Here is a 21,547-nt window from a genome sequence, read left to right on the forward strand (position 1 = left end):
GGTCTGCAAGAAACGTTGATGAGTGGCCTAAACTATTTTAGGGATTGTCATAGCAAAGTTGCCTTTATGGAACAGTGTTCTTCAGGACAGATGCCTTTTTGTTTTAATAATGCCTCTTACATCATCTGAGGGCAGATTTGCGTTTTCTTAGGCAGTTCTGGGATTGTAGAGGGGTCTTAAGCAGCAGTTCTTTTTGATAACACCACTCCTGCACATGTTAGCTTGTAGCTATAATGTAATTATATTTCAGCCTGCATTTATGCCCCTTTAGTGGGAATTAAGGATCCAGACATAGAATTTTCTCAGTTACTTGACACTAAAAAAATAAATCAAGCTTCATAAAACCAACTGACTAGTATTCCATGTATTTCTTTGGCTTTGTTTTCCTGGTATGTTTTGACCACCTACAACTGAAACAAAAAGTAAGAAACATAAAGTCAAAAATATGTGCACAACATGATTTATATCAGGGAAAGAAGTAATATTGTTTGCAGCAATGCAATTGTAAAAGCTTCCCTTGGTTCAAAGAAAAATATAGATCAGCTTGAATGATCAAGCTGTATTCGTCTCCATTTAAGCTGTATTAGTAAGTGACAGTGCCAGCAGTAGAGATGCATGCTGTCGTTCATACACAGCTATGAAAAATTCCTCAAATCATGGAAAATTGCTCCTAGTTCCAGCTAAATCAACAGTCATTTTTTAGAAGGTGAAAAATGTATTTTGAAATATGTTTCTGCATACTATTAATATCATCTAATCTTAAACTTTTCTACTGTCAGAGGATACCTGGTTGTTTTAATGCTGTCTTTGAAATTCTATTTTGTAACATAACAAAGCCAGGAAAGGCAGGTGTCCTGTGAAAAGCTGGTATCTGTTTCAGTAAGTTCTTAATTAACTTTTCTCTTTCTTTGGAAGATAAAACTTTTGCCAGATACTGTATTTACTTCCAATTTTTGAAGGATGGGGAAGCCTATATTTATTGGAAGCCCACTGAGAGCAAGTAAACATGATGAAATAAGGTGGGATCAGGAACAAAAATTCTGTCTTGCCATATATTTTAAAATCTCTTTCTGGGTTGTCTGAATAACATTAGTGAAGAAAAAGATTAATCACTAACCATGACAGGTAACAAAACTTGTGTTATGTGTTCAAATGTCATATTTGATTTCCAGTGCTTTGGGCCTAAGTTGTGGATTATACCTCTGCTGCTCCACTGTACTGGGCTTTGAGAGCAGAGACAGACAAAGAGCAGCAGTGTCTGTAGGGAGTGTAGCAAAAACATCCACAGCTAATATTCCTCTTATCCTGCCCTGTTGCCCTCTGTCATAAACCAGGGGTTCCTCTTATCTGTAAGAATAGTTGTTTTACTAAATAGTTTAACTTTTTTTTTTCTGGCAGTGATGCTAGTGCTGTAGAAGTACAAAGATTTTCCCAAATTACTTTCTAACTATGCTAACCACAGCACTTCAGTTATTTGTGAGCACAAGGGCTAATGTCCTGTGGAAACAGGAACTGGAAACTACTCTGTTATTTTGCATGAACTGTCAAGTAGCAACATATAATTGATTGGCTAAAATCTTGCACTCCCTTCCTGTAGCAGAATTCCTGATACGGTCAGTGAAGGCTTTCTCAAAAAAGAACCGTCAGACTCTTAAACTATGGTGCATCAGTGACCAGCCATGTTCTGGGGCACTGCTTTGTCTTGCTGTGTACCTGAAAGGTTTCTGGCTGTACCAGATAGCGCTCCTCCTGCATGTGGCCATCTCCTGTGGATAGGTTGGAGGCAGACATCCTGTTTCAGAGACCGAAGGAGTTAACTAAGGTAGATGTGGTACATCAGCTGGCCACAGTGCCCATGACTGTTCCCAAGAGCATTTCCTAATATAGATGTAGCTCCATGCCTGCTGACCTTGTATATCTTTGCAGGGTCTTTGGCCAGCAACCAGTCTGTAACAGCTACAGTTTTTCCAATATTATTATCGAACTAAAATTGTTGAGTCTTACTCTTCTGGTGGCATCTATTCTGGTGGCATCTATTCCTCTTTGTACCAGAGAATACACACCATAAAAAAACAAAACAAAAAAAAAAAAAGAAACTTCAAATTTACATGTTTATGTACCTCTTGTTACTGGAGTTGAATCATGGTTTCTCACACCAAGGTAGGTGTGAGAAAGGGTCCTTGTAATGTGTTTGTCACAGTTCTATTCAACTTTCACCTGCCTGTAGCTGTTGTAGCTTATTAGCAGATGGCCGAGAGAGCTGAGGTTCACACCAGATCAGTAACATGTGCATGGTTTGCAGCAGCTTCAATAGAATTAAGTAAGTTATATGTACGTGTCAAAGTGCTGTCAGTGCAGATCACGTCATGACATGCCGACCAGAGATGCCAGAAGCAGGTGGGCTGCGATTGAGGCTAGTACACTTGCCCACTGAGAAGTCCCCTGGTTTGTATGCAGTGGATGTGGAGGGTGGTTTTATTTTCCTCTAAGTAGGTTCGAATGGATTTTACTTTTTCAATTTTCTTCACAAGAGAGGGGGGAAACCTTTTATTTTGTTCTCACCTTGTCAATCTATTTCATAGCTCTCTATTAGTTTAAGGACCACATGTGGCCTTTAATTGTAGATGTGGAGTACAGGCTGTGCTATGCACACCCAGAAAGTTTTTATAGCGTAGGAAAAAATTCAGCTTTCCACCATGTTTAATACAATATAGTAAGATCTTTAAAAGTATTTTATTACAGAGGTAATTCAGCAAATAAGGAAATATGGATATCTGAGCAAACATCTTAGAAATTAAATACTCTGAGATTTTATCGTAGCAGTAATAGCCTATCTTTTTTTAATACTATGCCATATTTATGCTTACTGAACAGCAGCGTATAAAATTACAGTGAACTAGCTTTCATTTTCTAATTCTGGAGCTTCTTAAAACGAAACCGGTTAATGAGACATTGATAAAGAAGGATAGACAAGCAATTGATCTGGTGAATTTAGATTTAGGGTAGCTTGCTGGACCTCACAAGAAAATGCCCTGTTTTCCCTGGAAGAAAGAGGGAGAGTAGAATAGTTTGCCTAGTGTGGTTCTGGCCGAGCGTTGACTTTGCTGCTGGTGAGATGGCTGGGTTCACTGTTCTGCTTGCTTTAGGCATCTTTTTAAATTGTAGTCTGTGTTCTACTTAACAAGTACTTAAAGATTTTCTGATCGGCACATCTTAGATAAGTAAATGCAAAATGGTGTTTTATAAGTGTACAAGATGGAATTGCCCATTATCTAATTCTGTTCACTTACATGTTAAGTAGATATCTGGCTCTTTGTTTGCTACTTATTTTGGATTTTATTTTGAAAGAGAGATCTATCTATATTTTCTGGTTATTGTAAACTATCACCTAGGTCACAAGCAGTCAGCTTCCCAATTTGCAGAAATACTTTGATTGGCCTTGGAAAGTGACCTTCCATTGCTCTCTGCGCTTACTGTCTGACCTGCTAATGGAAACAGAGGTTCTTTATAATCCCAAATGAAGTGTTCCTTTGAGCAAATTTCCTAAAGGGGTATTTTCTAGCGTCTTCTGGAAATGGAGTGCAATTGAATTTGCAGCATGGATCCCAGAGCTGTTCAGCTTTGCAGAGCTGCTCTTCATGAAATTTCAATCTTATGCTATAGCAGGAAAGACAATTGGAGGTAATTTTCCAAGATTTGGTATTTCCAATAGAGTCAGCCTTACAGATTTTTTCTTCAGTTTATTGTATACATTCAGTCTTTTTCTTCCCCCTGTAAAACACAACAAATGCCTCACTAAAAAACTCTACCATTTTTGACTAGCCATTCCAAAAATAAGAAACTGCCAAAACTGAGATTATACCCACGTGCTTATCTTTCCCTCTTTGTATCTGGATTTTGCTATAGTCTTTAAGTATGGATACATTTTTCTTGAGTTTTGTATAAAAGACATACATACTGTGTCCTTCTTCCTATATTATTGTGATTATTTCAGAGGAATTCCCGTATACGGGAGACCTCTAGGTGTGACATCTGTGCAGCTCAGTACTCCACTTACAAAAACTTGTAATGTTAAAGAAGCCAATTCTGTAATTGGTAGTTTTGGTATATTGGTATAGTAACTGTTTAATTGGTATACTGCTACATCTGGTCTACTGAGTGTTCAGGGTCCCTATTCATGAATCGTTCTTCCCCTTGACAATATGCAGGAGTCCCCACAGTTTCCACAGCTGAGACAGCTGAGAAGTGGGAACACATTTTTGTGTATAAAGTCCCTTCTGATTTCACATCACCACACTTAAAATTTCTCATTTAATATATTTTAATGGGAAAAGTTACTATGCAATAAAAACTGTATATTAATACCTAGGTTTAAAGGGGAAAATGTATGTTGCTTCTTGATCCCCTGTGTAGAATAACGCGTATATAGATTACAAGGTGAGACACGCCTAAAAGTGTAGATTTGGTTGGTTGTAAATGCAGTCGGCAGTGTCGCTCCAGCTATAGCAAACCTCAGCGACTGCTGGGGACCCTTCCAGCACTGGGAGGGAGAGCCAGCAGCCCCCAGCCACAGCACGTGAGCAGGGGCAGCCATCACCTGGTGACAGGGAAACTGATCAAATCCTTATGGAGCAAGCTTGTTCTTGTTTCAGAATCTCTTTAAAAGTGACAATTTAATGGGACACGTTACTGTCAGCTGCGGCCGGTTCCCTCTCCCTCCTCCCAGGCGCTTACCAGGGAAAGCAGAGATTTATAGCATGGTGCAGCCACTCCAATGGGCTACTGTTCACTCCTCCTGCGAGTGTCTCGGCTGGCTGCTCTCCAGATGAATCTTCCCAATAGGGGAGAGGGCTTCCCTGTCTCTGGAGTGCTTGACTTGCTGTGGAGCCCTGTGCATGCGTAATAAATGTGTAAGTATATTAGGTGCTTGCTTCAAGAGTGCACTGTGATCCTTGTGTGCTTTCTGCTGGCCCAGAACAGGGGCAGTGCCACAGATTTAGAAAGATTTAAGTGGAGTATTTCAGAGAAAACTCTGTAGCCTATCATATTCTACATGAATGAGCACTACCACTTTTTTACTTTTTTTTTGGTGGGGTTTTTTTTTGTTTTTATTTTTGGATCAGGGATCAAGGCATTGCTCAGATGCTGCTGCAAATGATCTTAACCAGTCCCCATTTATCCATAGTGGTGCACAGCAACTGCTACATCTATAGCAACAAAAGTGAAAACTATGTATTTTTTTGAAAGGAAAGAAATAAAGGGAGTGCTAGGTGAACAGGAGAGATGCATGAACAGCACCCAGGAGCCAAATGGATGAGCTAACTTAAAAAGACCTTTTATCTTACCCTAAGTCCATGTGATTTTCGTAAACTGAAAGAATGATTGTCTTGTGATTATATGAGCTCTGTTCTTGAATCTGGCCATTGATTAAAGTCTGGCAGGGGAGGGAGAAAACATCTTGCTAAGATTTTCCTGTGTTAGATTAATAGCCCCAGTTCATTCACTCATCTCTGAAAGGTCATGTTTTCTCATTGTCAAAGTTGCCCAGTCCCAGACTCTCCCTTGCTTCCCTACGGCTTGGTTGAATGAACAGTGGTGCCCAGCACCGGGAAGGGTGGAAGCAGTGCTGCATTTGTCCTGTAAGCTGTGATGCTTTTTCAGCGTCTCAGCATGATTTGTGTCAGTGTTTGCAATGAGATACATACCTCCAGTTAGTGTTACCTTAAGAGTCCTTATTGCTTGGAGGAACTAGTCAGTTGATTCCTCTGGCTCTGTTTGTGCAGTTGCTAATCCCTTTCACTGGCACAGGCTGGATTTTATCCACCTTTCTCAGCCTGCTTTTCCATGTTGTTGAGACCATTTTGACCGTGCGTACTTTGACTGCATACAGGAACCAGGCAGAGGGGGATGGCCACCGTCTCGCTTTTAAAAATGGTGGGTTTGCCAAGCTGGTCCAGCTCCAACTCATCCCTCTGCTGTCGCCTTTGGTAATGAGTTTCGGATGCAGTGTGGAAAGGTAATTTTCTTTGACTACTGCCAGTACTAGAGAGCCAGACTTGCATATTTCTGGGTGTTTACTTGAACTCTTGATTTCTAGTCTCCAGGCATCCGAGGTTTTAGTGGGTAATTCTGTGTTAACAGAGTTTGTCACTGAATGTGGGGGAATGAGGGTGTAGCATAAAATGCTAAGTACAAGACATTACTTGCCAGATTTCAAGATACCCGATACAACATACTTGTTTAGACATCAACTGTCAAAACTAAGAGAAAAGAAAAAATAACGTGAAGACATAATTAACGTGTGTTGATGAGTCATTCAGATAGATGCCTGAAAAATGTACCAGGAAGCGTAATGCTCAAGACATCTGTTTTATTTTTGGCATGTTTATGTCAATGTTCCTTCTTCTGAATATTTTTGGGTTGCTTTCTGCATTCTTTTCAGATGTCACTTCATCCCTTCTCAGAAACTTCTCTGCTGCAGATTTGGGCACATTTCAAAACTCCTAGGTTGGACAAAAAGCACAGAAACATGCTGAGTCTTGAAGACAAGTGGGAGCCATACTGCAACATGCACAGAGCCAGCTCCTTGCCAGCAATCACGGGCACCCACTGGGCTGGCCAGGCTCAGGCTGGGGTGCTGCATTGTTTCCGGGTGGGTTGGGAGGGAGCAGGGAACAGCTGGCTGTGCATGCAAACTGCGCAAATCTCTCTACTAGAGCAAGGGGAATTGCACTTCAGCCAGCTTGAGGGATGTATAAATATTTGTGGCATAGTTTGCAGTATTATTTCAGCTGAGCTGTAAACATTTGATTGCTGATAGTGGGTTAGGAAGTAGCTCCTCTGTAAATTCAGGTGATGCTGAAATGATGGGATTTTTGTATTGGCTGACAATTAGTTAAAGCTGCTGTACCTCTTCTGATAGATAACTGTGGTACCAAATATGTGCAGGAACTCTGCAAGCCTTTGTGGTGAAAGCTGGGAGGGGAGGAGGAGGAGGAACGTGCAAAGCTTGCCAGTGCAGGGAATCTCCTTGGAGCACGCACATACCTTCTTTCTACCTTGTAGGTTTGTGTTTGAGCTTGCCCTTTCCTCGTCACATGTTTCCATCTCTGCCAGCAGCTAAATGGAGAGGCTAATTTGGCAGACTGCTACAAGTAATTGCAGCATAGTAATTGCATAGCTAACATGAGTTTCTTCCTTGTTCTGCCTGCTGCAGGAATCTGCATGTCAGTGCATGTGGGTATAGCTTGGTGGGGATTTTTTGTTTGTTTTTACTAGGAGGTCTACTACTTTGTATGTCTAGTAAAATTGTGACATTGTTCTTGGAACTGGTCCCCTAGAAACCCAGTGGGTAAAACCAGAGACCCAAATGATGAGCGTAAACCAAAATCAGTCATACGTTTGGGGGATAACAATTTGGAAAGGCTTTCTTGATACCGTGCTGCCATGCAAGAGAACAGCTACATAAATGGTTTGGAAAAGTGTCATTCTTTACGAAGAAATACTGCGCTTAATTAATTCTTGCTCCTGGGAGGTCAACCTGGGGCACTCATTATTGTCTTAATTGGTGGTATAAATCCTGAGGCACTGGAGGGGAAGAGAGGAAAAAAACGATGAGCAGTTAACAACATACAGCCCTTTGGATAAGTGCTAGCCAGTTGTACGACCATCCTAGTGACATTTTATGATTTTATTGGGTTATAGGTGTGGTCCTCCACAGATTGGGTTAAAGGGAATTGATTTGCATAAACAAAAATATAAGAAAATAGCAAAATGCAATAATTCATTCCTGAGTTCTCTATCAAACTGTGTGAAATAACTCAGTGCGCTGCAACTCAGAAAAGCGTTTCTCTGATATCCTGTTATTCGTATTAAATTATATTCATTACTCTTCCCATCTGGAGTTTCCTAGCAGGCCAAAAATCATCCTACAGACATTACTGAAAGGAAGTTAACTGTAACTTTTTAATTATATACACTTCATCTTTTTTTTTTATTTAATTTGAAGAAAGCAGATGGAAGTGCACACCAGTGCCTTCCTTTCTGTTTAAATTACTGAAGTGGAGAAGCAGAAAATCTCAGCCGTTCCTTCCCCTCACATATTGTTTCAAGGTGATGACTGTTCTGTCTGGAGACTTTGACATGTTTACTAAAAAGGTCAGAAGTTCAGTGAAAATTGAAATTGTGGAGAAAGCCAGGCATGGTCTTAGGGATGCCATGGTACCCTTGCTGGAGGAATACAGTTGCTGCAGATTTGCAGCTGATTGAACACATCTCCCCTGTTTTCTCAGTAGCTGCCTCTCTACCACCTGGCAGTTTTGATTGTTTGGGGCATGTTTTTAATGTTGGGCCAAGGTTTGTGGAATCAGAGGATGTGTTGGCGTGGAGCACCATGAAAAATGAGGTTTGTTTCCAGCCTTACCAGTGGCTAACAGCTAATTGACATTAGTAGCACCATGAATAATTTCCTTCAAGCTCTGTTGTCAAAATGGGTTGTGTTTTGTTTTTTTTTTCCCTGCCCTCTGAGGCTCACAAGACTTTTTACTCCTTTGAAACTATTAGGATTTATCAAATATGACATGCTCTGTCTTTGCTGGAGAGTTTTTCACAGTTGTGGATGAGCGTCCCTCATGAAAAAGACCCCGAAACCTTTCAAACTTGTCCATTTGTGTAAAAATAATGCAAAGGAAATACACCTTTTTTTCTTCTTAGTGGGTTGCTTTTAGGTCCACAGGTCTGGATTTCCATATGCAAGACATGGGATAGCACCTGCTTCTTTTTATGAAGTGTTTTGAGTTCTCTTGATTTAAAAAAAAATAATAATTTAAAAATGTTTTCAATGGTGAATTTGGGTTTCTTCATCCATGGAAGGTTACGGCTGCTCTTCATGTGCAGAATAAATAGCTAGATGGGATGAAATGTGGATGGTGAACAGAGAGTTTCTGCTGGAAATAACAGCAACAACAGACAAACCGTGAGCCCTTTCCCAGGGTGGGCTGGTGCCCCTCTGCTGCCAGGCATCTCTAGGTGCTCTCTACAAGCTATTGACATTTAACAGTATTTATTCGTTTGTTTTTGCAAAGATCTGCCCGTCCTGCCCTGACATACATCAGCAGCACAATTTCTCTGCTTCCTGGCAGCGAGCCTTCCTCTACTTATTGTTGTAGCTGCTTCCATTTTGTGCCAGCGGTGGTTTCCAGCCACAGTGTCAGGCAATTAATTTGTTTATTCTGCAAGCTGTAACTTCCAAAGCGTGATAGACAGTGCAGACATCCCGGAAAAGCCTTGTGCATCTGGGAATACACTCATTTTAGCTTCCTTTTAGATAGCTGCTTTGGCAGCTTTCATTACTTGTGGAGTCTCATGTTCTGGCTGCAGCCATTTTACAGTGTCTTTTGGACTATATGGAATCACTTAACAGCGTATGTTGGGAATTTTAGGTCTTTCGTAAGCCTTTCTATGCAACTCTAGTTGTGGGATTGCGTGGTATCAAGACCTTTCAGAGCAACTATTCCTGGTTAATAACTAAAAATTGTGTGTCTCTGCCTTAACCTGACCACTAATCCTACCAGGATTTTGTGAGGAAGGGCTTTTTTTGTTCGTTGGCTGCTGTCACCTGTAATAAACATACTGCAAGCCACATTCACATTGTGAATATACCTGGGCAATTCCCTAGGCACAGAGCAAAGTAGTTTTGTGCAGATCTCATTACTGAAAGAGACCTTAAATGTCTCTGTTGATGCTCCAGACAGAGCAGGAATGGGGGACTTAACTTACCTAAGTACATTTTACAGGGTTAGCAAGGATAGAAGGTAACTTGAATGATTGAAATAAGTAGGTTGAAAAGAGGCTATGCATTACAAACAGGTTTGCTTTGTAGAAAAGGTGCATATTTACACAGCCCCTATTTCAGAAGAAAGCCAGCAGCCGAGGTTTCAGGTAGGCTATGGGCTAGATGTTCTTTTCAGTTGTACTGGTTTTAATTTTTCCCTTCAGAGCTCTGTCAGTCAGAGTTTATAAGTGACTGATTAACTGTACGATAGAAAAGTCCTTCCTTCTCATTTGTTTCTTTTATGATAAAGTAGCAATACACTTCACACAGTTTAGTTTGCAAATTTGCCAAAGAATGGCCTCTAAACCTGCAGGAGTCATAGCTGGCTGTGTGTGTTTGGGGGTAATCAAAGCTGAACCAGATGATCTAAGCAGGCTGTTGAAACAGATTGAGCTCACTCACAATAGGCCTTCTCTGCTGATTACCCTGTCCCTCGCTTGCAGTGCAAGTTTGCAACTTGTAAGCTCACCACATCTGCAAATAAGATCTGGCATGCCCAATGCTGGCAAAATGTTTTTAAGACGTTGCTGAGATCAAATGGTCCATCTCTTCATGCAGTGTGCATAACCTGAACTCTAAATCCTCTGACTTGCCAAAATCAACTGGACAGGGAAGGAGAGGGAGTTGCATCCCTTTCAGATGCATAAGGGTAGCAGTTCATGCTAACAATTCCTAAGACTTCATAAGCTTAAACACTTCACATTGTCTTGAGGGGTCATCCTTAATGACCGCCTTTGTATTCAGATAGCCAGTGGCATATTGGCATTCAAAATAACACTGAAATAGTTAATATTCTCTGTGGGCACCACTGCTGTGTACGGAGCTCTCTAATTTTGGCAGGCAAATACAAAGAAAGTAAGTGGTGAGTAGGTTGAGGTGGGTTTTTTTTATGGCATTGTTTGAAGTTAGATTGACTAGATAGGTTATTTAGGTCTAAGTGATAGACCTAGTAAACTGGGTTTATTTGCTGCTTGATACATACGGTTTCACATATCACTCTGCTTTCAGTGTGGCAGATAAGATAGCAACACAATTAAAAGTGAAAAATAATCTGTCTGCTCTGCCAGTGGTGGATGCTCAGAGAACACATGCTGATACAATAGATTTCTGAATAATTTATACTCAGCATTTTTTCCTTGCACTCGGTAAATGAGGACGCCTAATGTGGCATGGTCAGAGTGATACTCTATCTGTCATCCATTAAGATAACAAGATTGGTGGGCCTGGGAGGAGCGCAGCGTGGTGCACAGAAAAGATGAGATTAAAAATTGAAATGTTTGTCCAAAATGCTGTGTATAAAGGTTGTCAATAGAAGCAGCTATGAAGAACAGAATTAATGCAGAAGTGCGATTTCTGCAAAGCTTTGTTTGTCTTTGCTAAAATAAAAACATGAGATCCATATTTCTTTCAAAAGTTGTGGATAAAAGGAATATTAGAACAATCACTGTTCATGATAGGCCTTCGGTAGCTTCCTCTACTTTAAATTCAAGTATTTTGTAAGTGCTATTGAAAACAATTATGTATGACAGTAATGCTTTATGTCTCACAGATTTTTTTTAATATATATATTCATAAGGCATTTTAGATTACAGAGAACTATTTGTGCTTGGGTTTGGCACAGCAGTGTCTCATCTCCCATCACAGGGTGTTAATTTGGACAGGATGCTAAAAATATTTGCATTAAAAATTGTTCATGTAAATATTCAGCCAAATTCCTTTCCAGGTGAATGTATTACAGTAAATAGGAGCTTGTTTTCCAAGAGCCAGTAGGTGCTAGAAGTTGATTAATTTATGAGCAATGGTGGTTTGCTGTCTCTGAATTTTCTGACTACTTGTTAAGTTTAGGTCGCATTCAGATTTTCTTGGGTTTTGAAGAATCTGCTGGGGTTGTGAGATCAGATGGAAATCGTTTGAGGAAAAGCAGCTGGACAAAAACTTAGGCTTGCTTCTAACTTTGCTATATTTAGTGAACAGGCCTGTGCATTATACCTGTGCTACCTGTATCCCAGCCTTGAAATGGTTTAAATGTGTTTTTCTGTCTAACCGGCAGCAAGCTCCCACTCTGCCTACCCCGTATCCTGCATGGTTTTCTCTCGCTGCAGAGCTGCAGGTAACGAAAGCAGGTGAGGTCCAATCCCCCGCAGGGGGATAGACAGGACCCTGTCTGTTTTTTAGCCCGGTGTCAGATTCATGAGATGTTTCTGAGCACGACCCTGCTTGCAAAACTCAGGGCTGCACAGGACAGGTTATGGAGGCGGGTGGGGAAATCAAGCCCTTGTACTCCTTGCCTGCTGGTGCTTGAACTCCTATCACTCCCCCTACAATGGCTTTGGTTTGGAGCTTGTATGCAAAGAAACAATTATATTTACAATCTAGGCATTCTTTTCAGTGCCTGCCTGGAGGGAAATTTAAAGATAAATCTTTCTGGTGATGTCTTGCTGAGGTTTTAAAATAAGCTTGCAACAAATCTTAGTAGAAATAGTATCCCACTGTTGTCTTGGGGAACAGCACATGGGGAGCGGGCACTAACATACTGTTGAAAAACACATCCTTAGTTTTGGGCAGGACCACTTTAAACCTTTTTTTTCCACCTGAACATTTTACGTAAACAAGTTAATTTTTCTTTCTGTTTTGTGAGTAGCTCCAAGAGGAAAATCAAATACGGGTGTTAAAAAGTAATTTGCAAAACAGCAGCGAAGCTTCCACAATTAATGTCCTCGTCTATAGCATTCACTCTGTAGGACATTGACTGTGGAGGTTAGGCTGTTGGAGAAACTGTCTCCATTTCTAGCTGGAGATCTGCTTTCTCGGAGTTTGTTCTTCTTAAGCCTTTTATACTAGTAATGAGTTCATGAATGCTTTATATCTGCAGAAGTTGGATCACCTTTTTCTGTTGGATTGTGTGGTCAACGTTATATGGTAAGGACTGAGCCAACCTCCTCTGCTTTCCTTCCTGGTGGGCTGTAATTATACCCTAGGTTAAAAGGATGCAGAACCTGCACCTAAATACTGGAACAACTGATCAGTCAGTGGGTATCGTTAGCTACTGGTTATATTTTGGTGAAGTAGAGGTTTGTTTAGAGGAGGCTGGTTCCTCTTTTCCCTGTATTGGGTGACACTTTTGAAGCTCATATTTCATTTCAAGTAGTGCCCTGTGTCAGTAAACCAGAAGTCTCTTGAGCATGGATGCATGGCAGCCTCTGCCCCAAAGCATGTGCAGGCAAAGAGGCGGCTTTGGGGGCTGGTGGTTTTTTGTAATTACTCCAGTTGTTGAGCATGATGAGTCAGTTGACAGGGTCAGTTTTGTTTGTTTGGTCCATATTGTTTTCTCCCCTGTCAGGCTGGTGTTAAGAGAGTTATTCCATCCGTGACTGTGGGTGTTAATTTACATGCAGCACTGGATTAAGCTGGGTGGCTGCTGGGGAAGCTGCTAGTCTTGCCTTTCCCTACCTCTTTCCAACTACAAAGTGATGCCTGAATAAGCTATATAGAGACCCTTGAACCAACACAGCTCGCACTTCCTGCCTGTTGAATTAAACCAAAATAGATGCCATAGACTCCTTACTCTTCTAGTTGGCATCATCAGCAATTACTGCAGAGCTGGGCATCTCAGGGTAATATCAAAGGAAGAAAGTAGTATGTGAATATTACCGTAAATTTTCTTCTGGGCAAGTAAACAAATGTACTCACGTTTGCCATGCTTTCCATTGCAAAAATTCAAGCAGTGTTAACGATCAAAAGGGTGGAATATAAAATAGCAGTGTTATTGATAACTTAAAAGGTTTTAATTGTCTAAACAAATAGCTTTAAATTCTTCTGTGTTTAATGCTTGAGGAAAAGAAAGAAGTGAAGAGTTTTTATTTACCTCTTTGATGGTAGTATGAAGTATGTTCTAAGTCAGAGGAGCTAACCTCAGGATGAGGCTTGCCTGTGCAAGAGCTGCAGAAAGGGGTTACGTGATTAAAATGACATTTTTCAGTTCTGAGTGAATCTGAGGTATTTTGAGAACATTAGCATCTATATCGTGTTGGGTGTGCAAGGAATTTATGACCAGCCCTTTTCTGACCGTGCCTGCCCTACCACTCCTTGATCATATGGCCAGAAACTCTCTTACTTAACTCTGAGCAATAGGGGTTTTGGCCTTTTTACTACCTGCATATCTTGGTGAGTGTTTCTAGGAGAGCCAATTTTATAGCTTACCATGATTGCATCTTTAGACAAATGCATTGTGGACATGGAGCTATTGTCTACTGCATGAAGCTTACTGTTTCCCTGTAGGGTGTAGACATGTGGCTCATTGCAGAGTTTTAACCTCTCAAGCCCTCCAACAAATATTAAATTGCTAACTATTCTTCCATAATGCTATGATGTTGACTGAAATTTGACCCTGGTGCTTGCTGAAATGGTTTTCAAAATCCGAGTGAGAAGGTTAAATAGTGCTGTCAAATTTCCAAATCTCTGTTGCAGAAGTGCTTTCACTGAATATCTGTGGGTTGAGCTCTAAAATGTAATCCTCTTTTTGTTGGTCTTTTTTTCCTTCATTATTACATGGTAACATCTGAAGCTTGTTTTTTCATACAGATAAAGAAATAACTCAGGTTTTGCCATTTTTTCCGTGCCACCTAACCTTGCCATTTATGGTTGGTTTTCTCTCTTTTACTTGTCAGACGAACCCAGTCAGATGGTGTCCCTTAAGCACAAACCAGACCTCTAGTTTTCTTTAATTTCTGTTCAAGATCATTGTAATTACTTGATTATTTTCACAGCTGTATCTGAATAAGAAAAAAAATGCTGTAATTGGCACCTTTTACAAGTTCACAGCTCAATAACCTGATGCTGGAACTCTTCCACCTGCAGAAGCCTCATTAATTGCTGTCAGAGTTCCAGCAGTTGAGAGACCTGGGTTTCTCTTTTGTACGTGCAGCATACAAACTAGGGAATCTCTGCAGCAACAAAAATAGATGGGACCTTCAGGCCGAAAGAGGCTGTTGGTTGTTGGATGAGTGTTTGACTTCCAAGTGGATCTGTTAGGAAGGCTGTTGTTTACCCAACTTATTACTACGCCTATAAGCCCAAACTATTTTTATTTGAGCTTTTTTGTAAAATCTAGGACTTAATTTCCTGAATGCTGTTACTAGTCCTCGTTTTGTTTATTTTGGCCTTAGGTTGCATTATTTAATTAGTTTTTATTTAAGAGAAGAGTCTTATGTTGCAAGAAACAGTACTAAATTATAAGAAGACTGAATCTTTAAAAATGCCATACTTGAGCCATAACTTTGAATTTATTTTGTTATTTTAAAGCAATGTTAGTGCCTGTCTCTAAGGGTTATGGGAAGCTCAAAAGTTTGATTTCTTTTTTTCTTGATTTCAGGGCTTTTTCCGCAGGAGCATCCAGAAGAACATGGTTTACACATGTCACAGAGATAAGAACTGTGTTATCAATAAAGTTACCAGAAATCGCTGCCAGTACTGCAGACTACAGAAGTGCTTTGAAGTGGGAATGTCCAAAGAATGTAAGTTGTCTTCAGAAACAATTTATTGATTGTCATATCCTACGTATATATGGCAGTCCCAAGGGAGAAAAATATTTTGCAATTATGTGCTTGAAGCCAGTGTCTGCATTTGTATGCAGAGAAAGGAGTATGAATTTTGTACGCGACTTCAAACCTGTACTTGATGAACTTTGCAGTCTAAATGCCATCCATTAAGAACTTTTACTGCAACACACTGTCTGTGTGGGTGTAAAAACGCCCAAGTGAATAGTTTTGCCAGGTTTTCTAAAGGAACTAATGCAGAAATACTTGCTTTAGACTGGATTATCTCACATGTGCTCTAGAAATGGCTTCTTGGGACAAAGGTGTAAGCGGAACAGCACTGGCTTCTTAAGCTCGGTTTCCATCCTCCCTCTGCCCTGCAGACCAGCTCGTGGTTTTGCTGGGCCTGGGGTCAGCCCAGGTTGTCACTTCACGAGGGCTTCCTGTTGGCAGGGAGCAGCCTTCTTCAGCCTTACAGCTTCTCCCCTGTGCCAGTGCTGCAGGTGCTTGTGGCAGAGGTTTATCTTTCAGCAGTAGTACCAGTTTGTGCCCTTTTACAAACCTGATGGTATAACGGCCTTGAGTCTTCTGTCCTTTCTAGTTGGAGTCTCTCCAAAAGGTGAAACAAGTTGGCAATCCTCTTCTAAACCTGCAAAGCCAGTAAACCTGACTATGTAAAGGTGCTGCCAAAGGCTTTTTCTCTCCCTTCTTTTCTAGAAATCTCTGGTTTGCCCTTTAAGTTAATGTTTTAAAATTTTTAGGTAGAAATCTGTGATTTTTCTTTTTCCAGTTTATCAATATCCCTGTCAAGCATAAAATGTAGCTAAAAATGTCTTCTCAAATCCCTATCTATGGGGTAATAATTTTGAAACTTTCTCAGTTTTGATTGGAGTGATTACAGTAGCAAAAAATTCTTTGGTGTAGTGATTTGTTTGATTGTTTGAGAGTTTTTGCCTCTATCAGGGATGTTCCTGATCTTAGTCAATTCCAATAATAAACACTTCCACCCTCTCCTTCCTCTCCTCTCAGAGGAAGTGTTGAGGAGCAGAGAAAGAACTGGATGCATCTTTAGGACTCTTTTGCAGCATTTCCAGCTCTTTTTCGTGGAAATCTGAAATGACTGTTATTGAAAAGGGCCAACATAAAGTTGGAAGCAACTGGGGGAGGAGGTCTTAGGGTTTCCATGATTTCACTGTCCTTGTTGGGTTTTCTAGTTTTCTCATGTGCATAAAGTGCACTTACCTATACTTATGTATAGATGTACTGGAGTGCAGACCATCATGGGAGTAAAATAGAAGGTAGACTAAATACAAAGATGCGTAAAGGTAGGAGTTTGAATGAGGTGGATTTTATTGATAGGCATTTGACCACATATGTATCTGCGCACATGAAGCTTTTTTTCCTTGATAAAATCAGTATAATGCAGTTTGGAAGAGAAGAAAAACCACATTTTTTTCACCTGAGGGCTTGTTGGTCTTGAATTCTAAAGGATTTTATTCATGGCATGAAATAGTAATCTTATTAAATGCTGTAACATCTCACCAGAGTTGGTTTTGGAAATATCAGCAGTATTTCCAACATATTAACCAAAGTTACTTTGGGTAAAGTATTAAGACTTACTGCCTTTTGGATGATGGCTTGTTTTCTCCCATGGGATAGCTGGAGCTTTGCCAGCAGAAATTAAGGTTTTGGTCTGCCTTTTTCCTTGCGTGAACTGAGTGAAATTGCCCTTTGGCAGTTGCCTTTATCTCAAACCACTACAGGCACTGAAAGGAGGATAGCAGGTTGGAGGGAGAACAGACGATGCTGGAGAGAAGTGAGGGATGTCCTCTGGCTGCATTTCTGAAGAAGGCATTTGCAAACGAATAGAGAAATTATTTAAAATGTCATCAGTTTGAATGCAGTGTGTCTTGTCTTCTGGGTTTAAGAACCAAGTCTGAAGTTATTCCATGTCATCCCTTCAGAAACGGGAGCTTTTAATCTCTGAAGAGATTTGAAGAACTATTTTCTTATCTCACCTTCTTTCATACATGTCTCCAGGTTTCTACTCCATTTCTTTAGAAGTTTATGTAAACAAAAGCACATTTGTCAGTGGGCTTTTTCTTAGCAAAGAGAGGTTTTTCTTTTACTTTAGTACCTTATTCACATTTTGGTTTTCTGTCTTCTGTTCCCTTGTAACATGAAAGCCATGAACAAAGGACAGAAAAAAGTATCAGGGAAATCTCATAGGGAAACAAGCCTCCAATGCTCAAAGCAGTCCCAGATAGGGAAATAATTGTGGTGGGCAGCTGCAAATAGGAACCTCAAGGTCTGTTCCCAGGAGCAAAGGAGGAGTAAACATAGAATTTCAGTATACAGAATAATCTGCTTAATGCTACAGTTCTGTGTTTATTTGTTCTGTCTTTAAAGAGCATGCAAAAGTACTTGCATATGTGACACTTTTTAAGCTTAATGAGCGTTACACACAATCATCAGAGATAAGATGAGAACTGGCTGCCTAGCCAGTGTGATAGGTAAGCTTTTAACAATGGAGGTGCAGTGTTTTGGAAGAGAAGAGGTACTGAGCACTCCTTGTATGCTTTTATCTTGTTTTAGGGAATGAAGTGAGACTATGAAGGAATGCACTGCATTTGCATTTCTTTATAGGTTGTTTTGTTCATGCAGGGGAAAAAAGTTATCTTTGACCTCATGTTACTCCCCAGATCTGATCAAGAGAGGTCAATAACAAGACTGCCTCCAGGGCAGGAGTGGAGTTATTTGCCTTGTGATGGTATCTGCAAGGCCCACTGACACTGGATCCCACTAGTGTAGGGACTGTCTTTCACTGTGCAGTCACTGTTGCAAAAGGTTTGTGCGCCAGATAGACAAGACAAAGGGTGTGAGGGGAAACAACTTAGGGATGACTGTCTTATCATTCTGCAGCGGGGCAAAACACAGCTTGAAACAAAGCCCTGCTGTCTTTCATCATATCCCTCTCCTTCAGAAACTCCTGAGCTTGTGTCCCTGCAGCCTGACCTGTCCCTAAACGCCTGGAGCCAGCCCCTCCACCAGCATTGCATTGGGTTTTGGATATGTTATATGGCTGTCCCACATCAGTTCATGTACCCACATGCACCATGTGAGTGCTCACAGTGTGTAGGTGCATCTGAAGCTCTGATCCCCACTCCAACTATTTCTATCCTTCTTACCCTTCCAGCCTGTTAATTTTTTTAATTAATATGTAGACACAGTGATCACACAGGATTTTTTTTCTGCTGCTGCTGAAGTGGGAAGGCTACTAAGGCTGACAGTGGCTCATTATGTGATAGAGAGCCTTAGGAAACTAACCTTTGCCCTTCTATTACGTGATCTCTAAGCTGATGTTGAAGCGCCATCCTTGGCCTGACCCCAGGTGCCAGCAAGCAGCACACTGTTGCCTGGATGCATGGACCTCGGTCCTCGGGAGCTGGAGAGGGGTCACGCGTACAGCACTGCCTCCTGCAATTACGGGAGAATGCAGGAAGCTGGGCGCAGCTCTCAAACAATAATGGACTCTTTCAAGCAGGATGCTGGAACATATGCTTTCTAAGGTGAAGCCTGCCCTTAAAGAAACTGGATTTATTGCAGGGTACAAGCGGGAAGAAAATGGAGCTTCTTTCTGCCACAACTGCTCAGCCTAGTCCAGCAACTCTTCCACTTCCATCCTCCCGTATGAAATTTGCAGGCAGCAAGGACTGTCACTGTGCTTGATGATCTTTGGAGTCCTCCTCAGATGCACACCCAGCCCACATACCGGGGTCTGATGCAGAGAAGTCTCATCTGCAATGAGCTCTAATAGAGCAAAATTATAAAGGCACAGAATTATTGTTCCAGATTGCTTCAGTGCACTGAAGCAATGTTCAGATTTGTAAATCTGCTTACAATTAGCCTCTCTGGAGGGGAGGGAAGGAGGAAGGAAGGGAATGCAGGGAAATTACCATGAAGTGGAGAGAATCTAGTTTTTGTGCTCAATATTTGTTTTGGTTTGGTTTGGTTGTTTGGTTTTTTCAAACTTGCACAGAAATGTCTGATACTCTTTGTCACGGACTTGAAAGTCTTAGAATACTTAAATGTTCATGCTTCTCGGAACATACTATTACATTCTGCTACTGAGTAATAGAATGAATTGATATACTTATTTTAATTCTGGTTTTAAATTGGCAACCAGGAAACATCAACTTGAAGAACTGTCATATTTGTATTTTTCATCTTCAGTCTCATTTTCTTTTAGACTCCTTAGTGAAGCATGTTTGTACCTCCAGTGAGTGACTAGTCTGCGTAGTTGTGTTTGAGAAGTTCATGCAGATTCCACTGATGTAATTCTAAAGTGTGTTAATTAGAATGCATGAAATCTTTGTTCAGATTATTTTACTGAGAACTGAACTGCTTTTTATATTTATAGCCAAGAGAAAGCACTGGATTTAAGAAATATTTCTGCTTTGCTACGGGCTAGGTTTTTAACTAGATGCCTAAATACCATGCAGTGGCTGGGGGCTTTTTCAGGAATTCCAGCATAGTTGCCTCGCCTGCCGACTCGCCATGCTTTCTCAAGAGGCACGAGCTAAATATCAGAGTGGAAATCACAACCCCCTGAATTCTGTTCTGGGACTAATTTCTCTCTCTAAACATTACAAGCTGATTAGACTAGCTTTCCTATCTTGAGGCGTGAAAACGATGAGTCTTTTTACACAGGCTGGGAGACCTTGTATTGTAAGTGCTTTGAAGGTGAAAGATTGTGAAAATACCAATTCTTAACAGTTAGAGTTACTAAATAGTGGGGGAACCGTGCCCCAGCCATACAGATCACAGGTTTTTTCATTTTGTTCATCAAAGTTGGATATTTATTTTTTTATTAAGTTGCCTGTCACATAGGAATGCTTGTATTTATTTTTCAGGCTAAGAAGCTGGGAACTTTTAAAAGTTAATGCCAAATTCTCAGTGTCACTGATAGGGAGATGTTTTAAGGTGAGAGCAAAGCCAACGTGAAGGGTTTCCTGCTGGAAAATCCGCAGTGCTCTAGTATCAGTCTGTCCTCTGCCAGAGATAACACACACTTTGTTATGTAGGGTGGCTGAAGATGATTTCTATACAATTAAAATTCTCTTGTAGAGAACTGGGTTCTATTTATTGCACATTGTTTTACATGGTTAAACATCTCTTGCTTTTCACATCGGTTTGGTGTCTTCAAAGAAGCAGGTCTGGTTTCCTTTTCTGCTTTTGGGGTCTGCCTCCTTTGTGTTTCAGCCTTTCCCCCTGATTTTGCATAGCTTTCACTCGCCAGCTTTAATGTTTAAAGGAGCAACTTAGATTGAATGTTATTATCCATAATTTACTCTATGTTCTGTGAAGATGGTTATGTAATAGCAATAATTGCATCAACTCACCTAATGAGCTTTCCCTCCAGTGCCATGTACAGCAGATTAATAGCCCGTGAATTCATTTGCAGCTCGTTGTGTTTCAGAAAAGTATTTCAGGCAGCAATTAATAAACTGCTAAAGAAAATAACATAAAAAATGATTTTTTTATTTTTTTTTTTTTTATTATGTTCACTCTCCAGCTGAACAATTTATCGGCACCTTTCATGATGTGGCTGAGTAAATTCTCTCCTAATTCCTCAAGCAGAGCATGATTAGTGAACCCTGCTCAACTCAAGACTGTTTAGTAATTACTCTGATTTTATATCCTAAAATGTTAGGGAAAAATATGAATAGTGTCTTAAGGTTCTCTTTTTCTTCTGTTCATTGTCTTTTAGGCATTACACAAATAGCTGTAACTTTAAACCATAACACACTACTGCTGCGAGTTTATTTTTTTTTCTCCTTTCTTCTGTAGAAAACCCATAATAAGAGCTGAAGACCTTGGCCAATAAACAACCCCTGGCACCATTTCTGCACTGCCTGTTGTCAGCTCTGGAGTCCCATACCTCCCAGGTGGTGGGATGGAGTCCAGAGCAGGGACCCAGGCAGGGTCATGGGTGCTGCTGCCCCATGGGAAGATAAACCAGGGGTCAAATGCCACTGGGAAGGCAGATGCCAGGAGTAAGGCATGGAAAGGGAAGAGAGATCAGGGAAAGTCCTGTGTTTTGCAGTGTAAAAGTGGATTGAACCCAACAGGAGAAGAGCAGCAGTGAGACGCCAGGGCTTTGGCCAGCTCTGTAGGGAAG

At 40.8% G+C, this 21,547-nt stretch overlaps 1 protein-coding gene across 4 annotated transcripts in view; it reads left to right on the plus strand.

Moving 5' to 3' along the window:
• The window catches only part of RARB (retinoic acid receptor beta), a 309,913-nt gene that overhangs the window by 247,448 nt on the left and 40,918 nt on the right, over positions 1 to 21,547 (plus strand). For all 4 annotated transcript variants that reach the window (XM_030495408.2, XM_030496212.1, XM_030497034.1 and 1 more), the window contains one exon: positions 15,204 to 15,345. In XM_030495408.2, the coding sequence (XP_030351268.1) occupies positions 15,204 to 15,345 (142 nt within the window). The remainder of the gene's footprint in view (positions 1 to 15,203; positions 15,346 to 21,547) is intronic.

This window comes from Strigops habroptila, chromosome 1 (assembly GCF_004027225.2).
Source record: "Strigops habroptila isolate Jane chromosome 1, bStrHab1.2.pri, whole genome shotgun sequence".
NCBI classification, from domain to species: Eukaryota; Metazoa; Chordata; class Aves; order Psittaciformes; family Psittacidae; genus Strigops; species Strigops habroptila.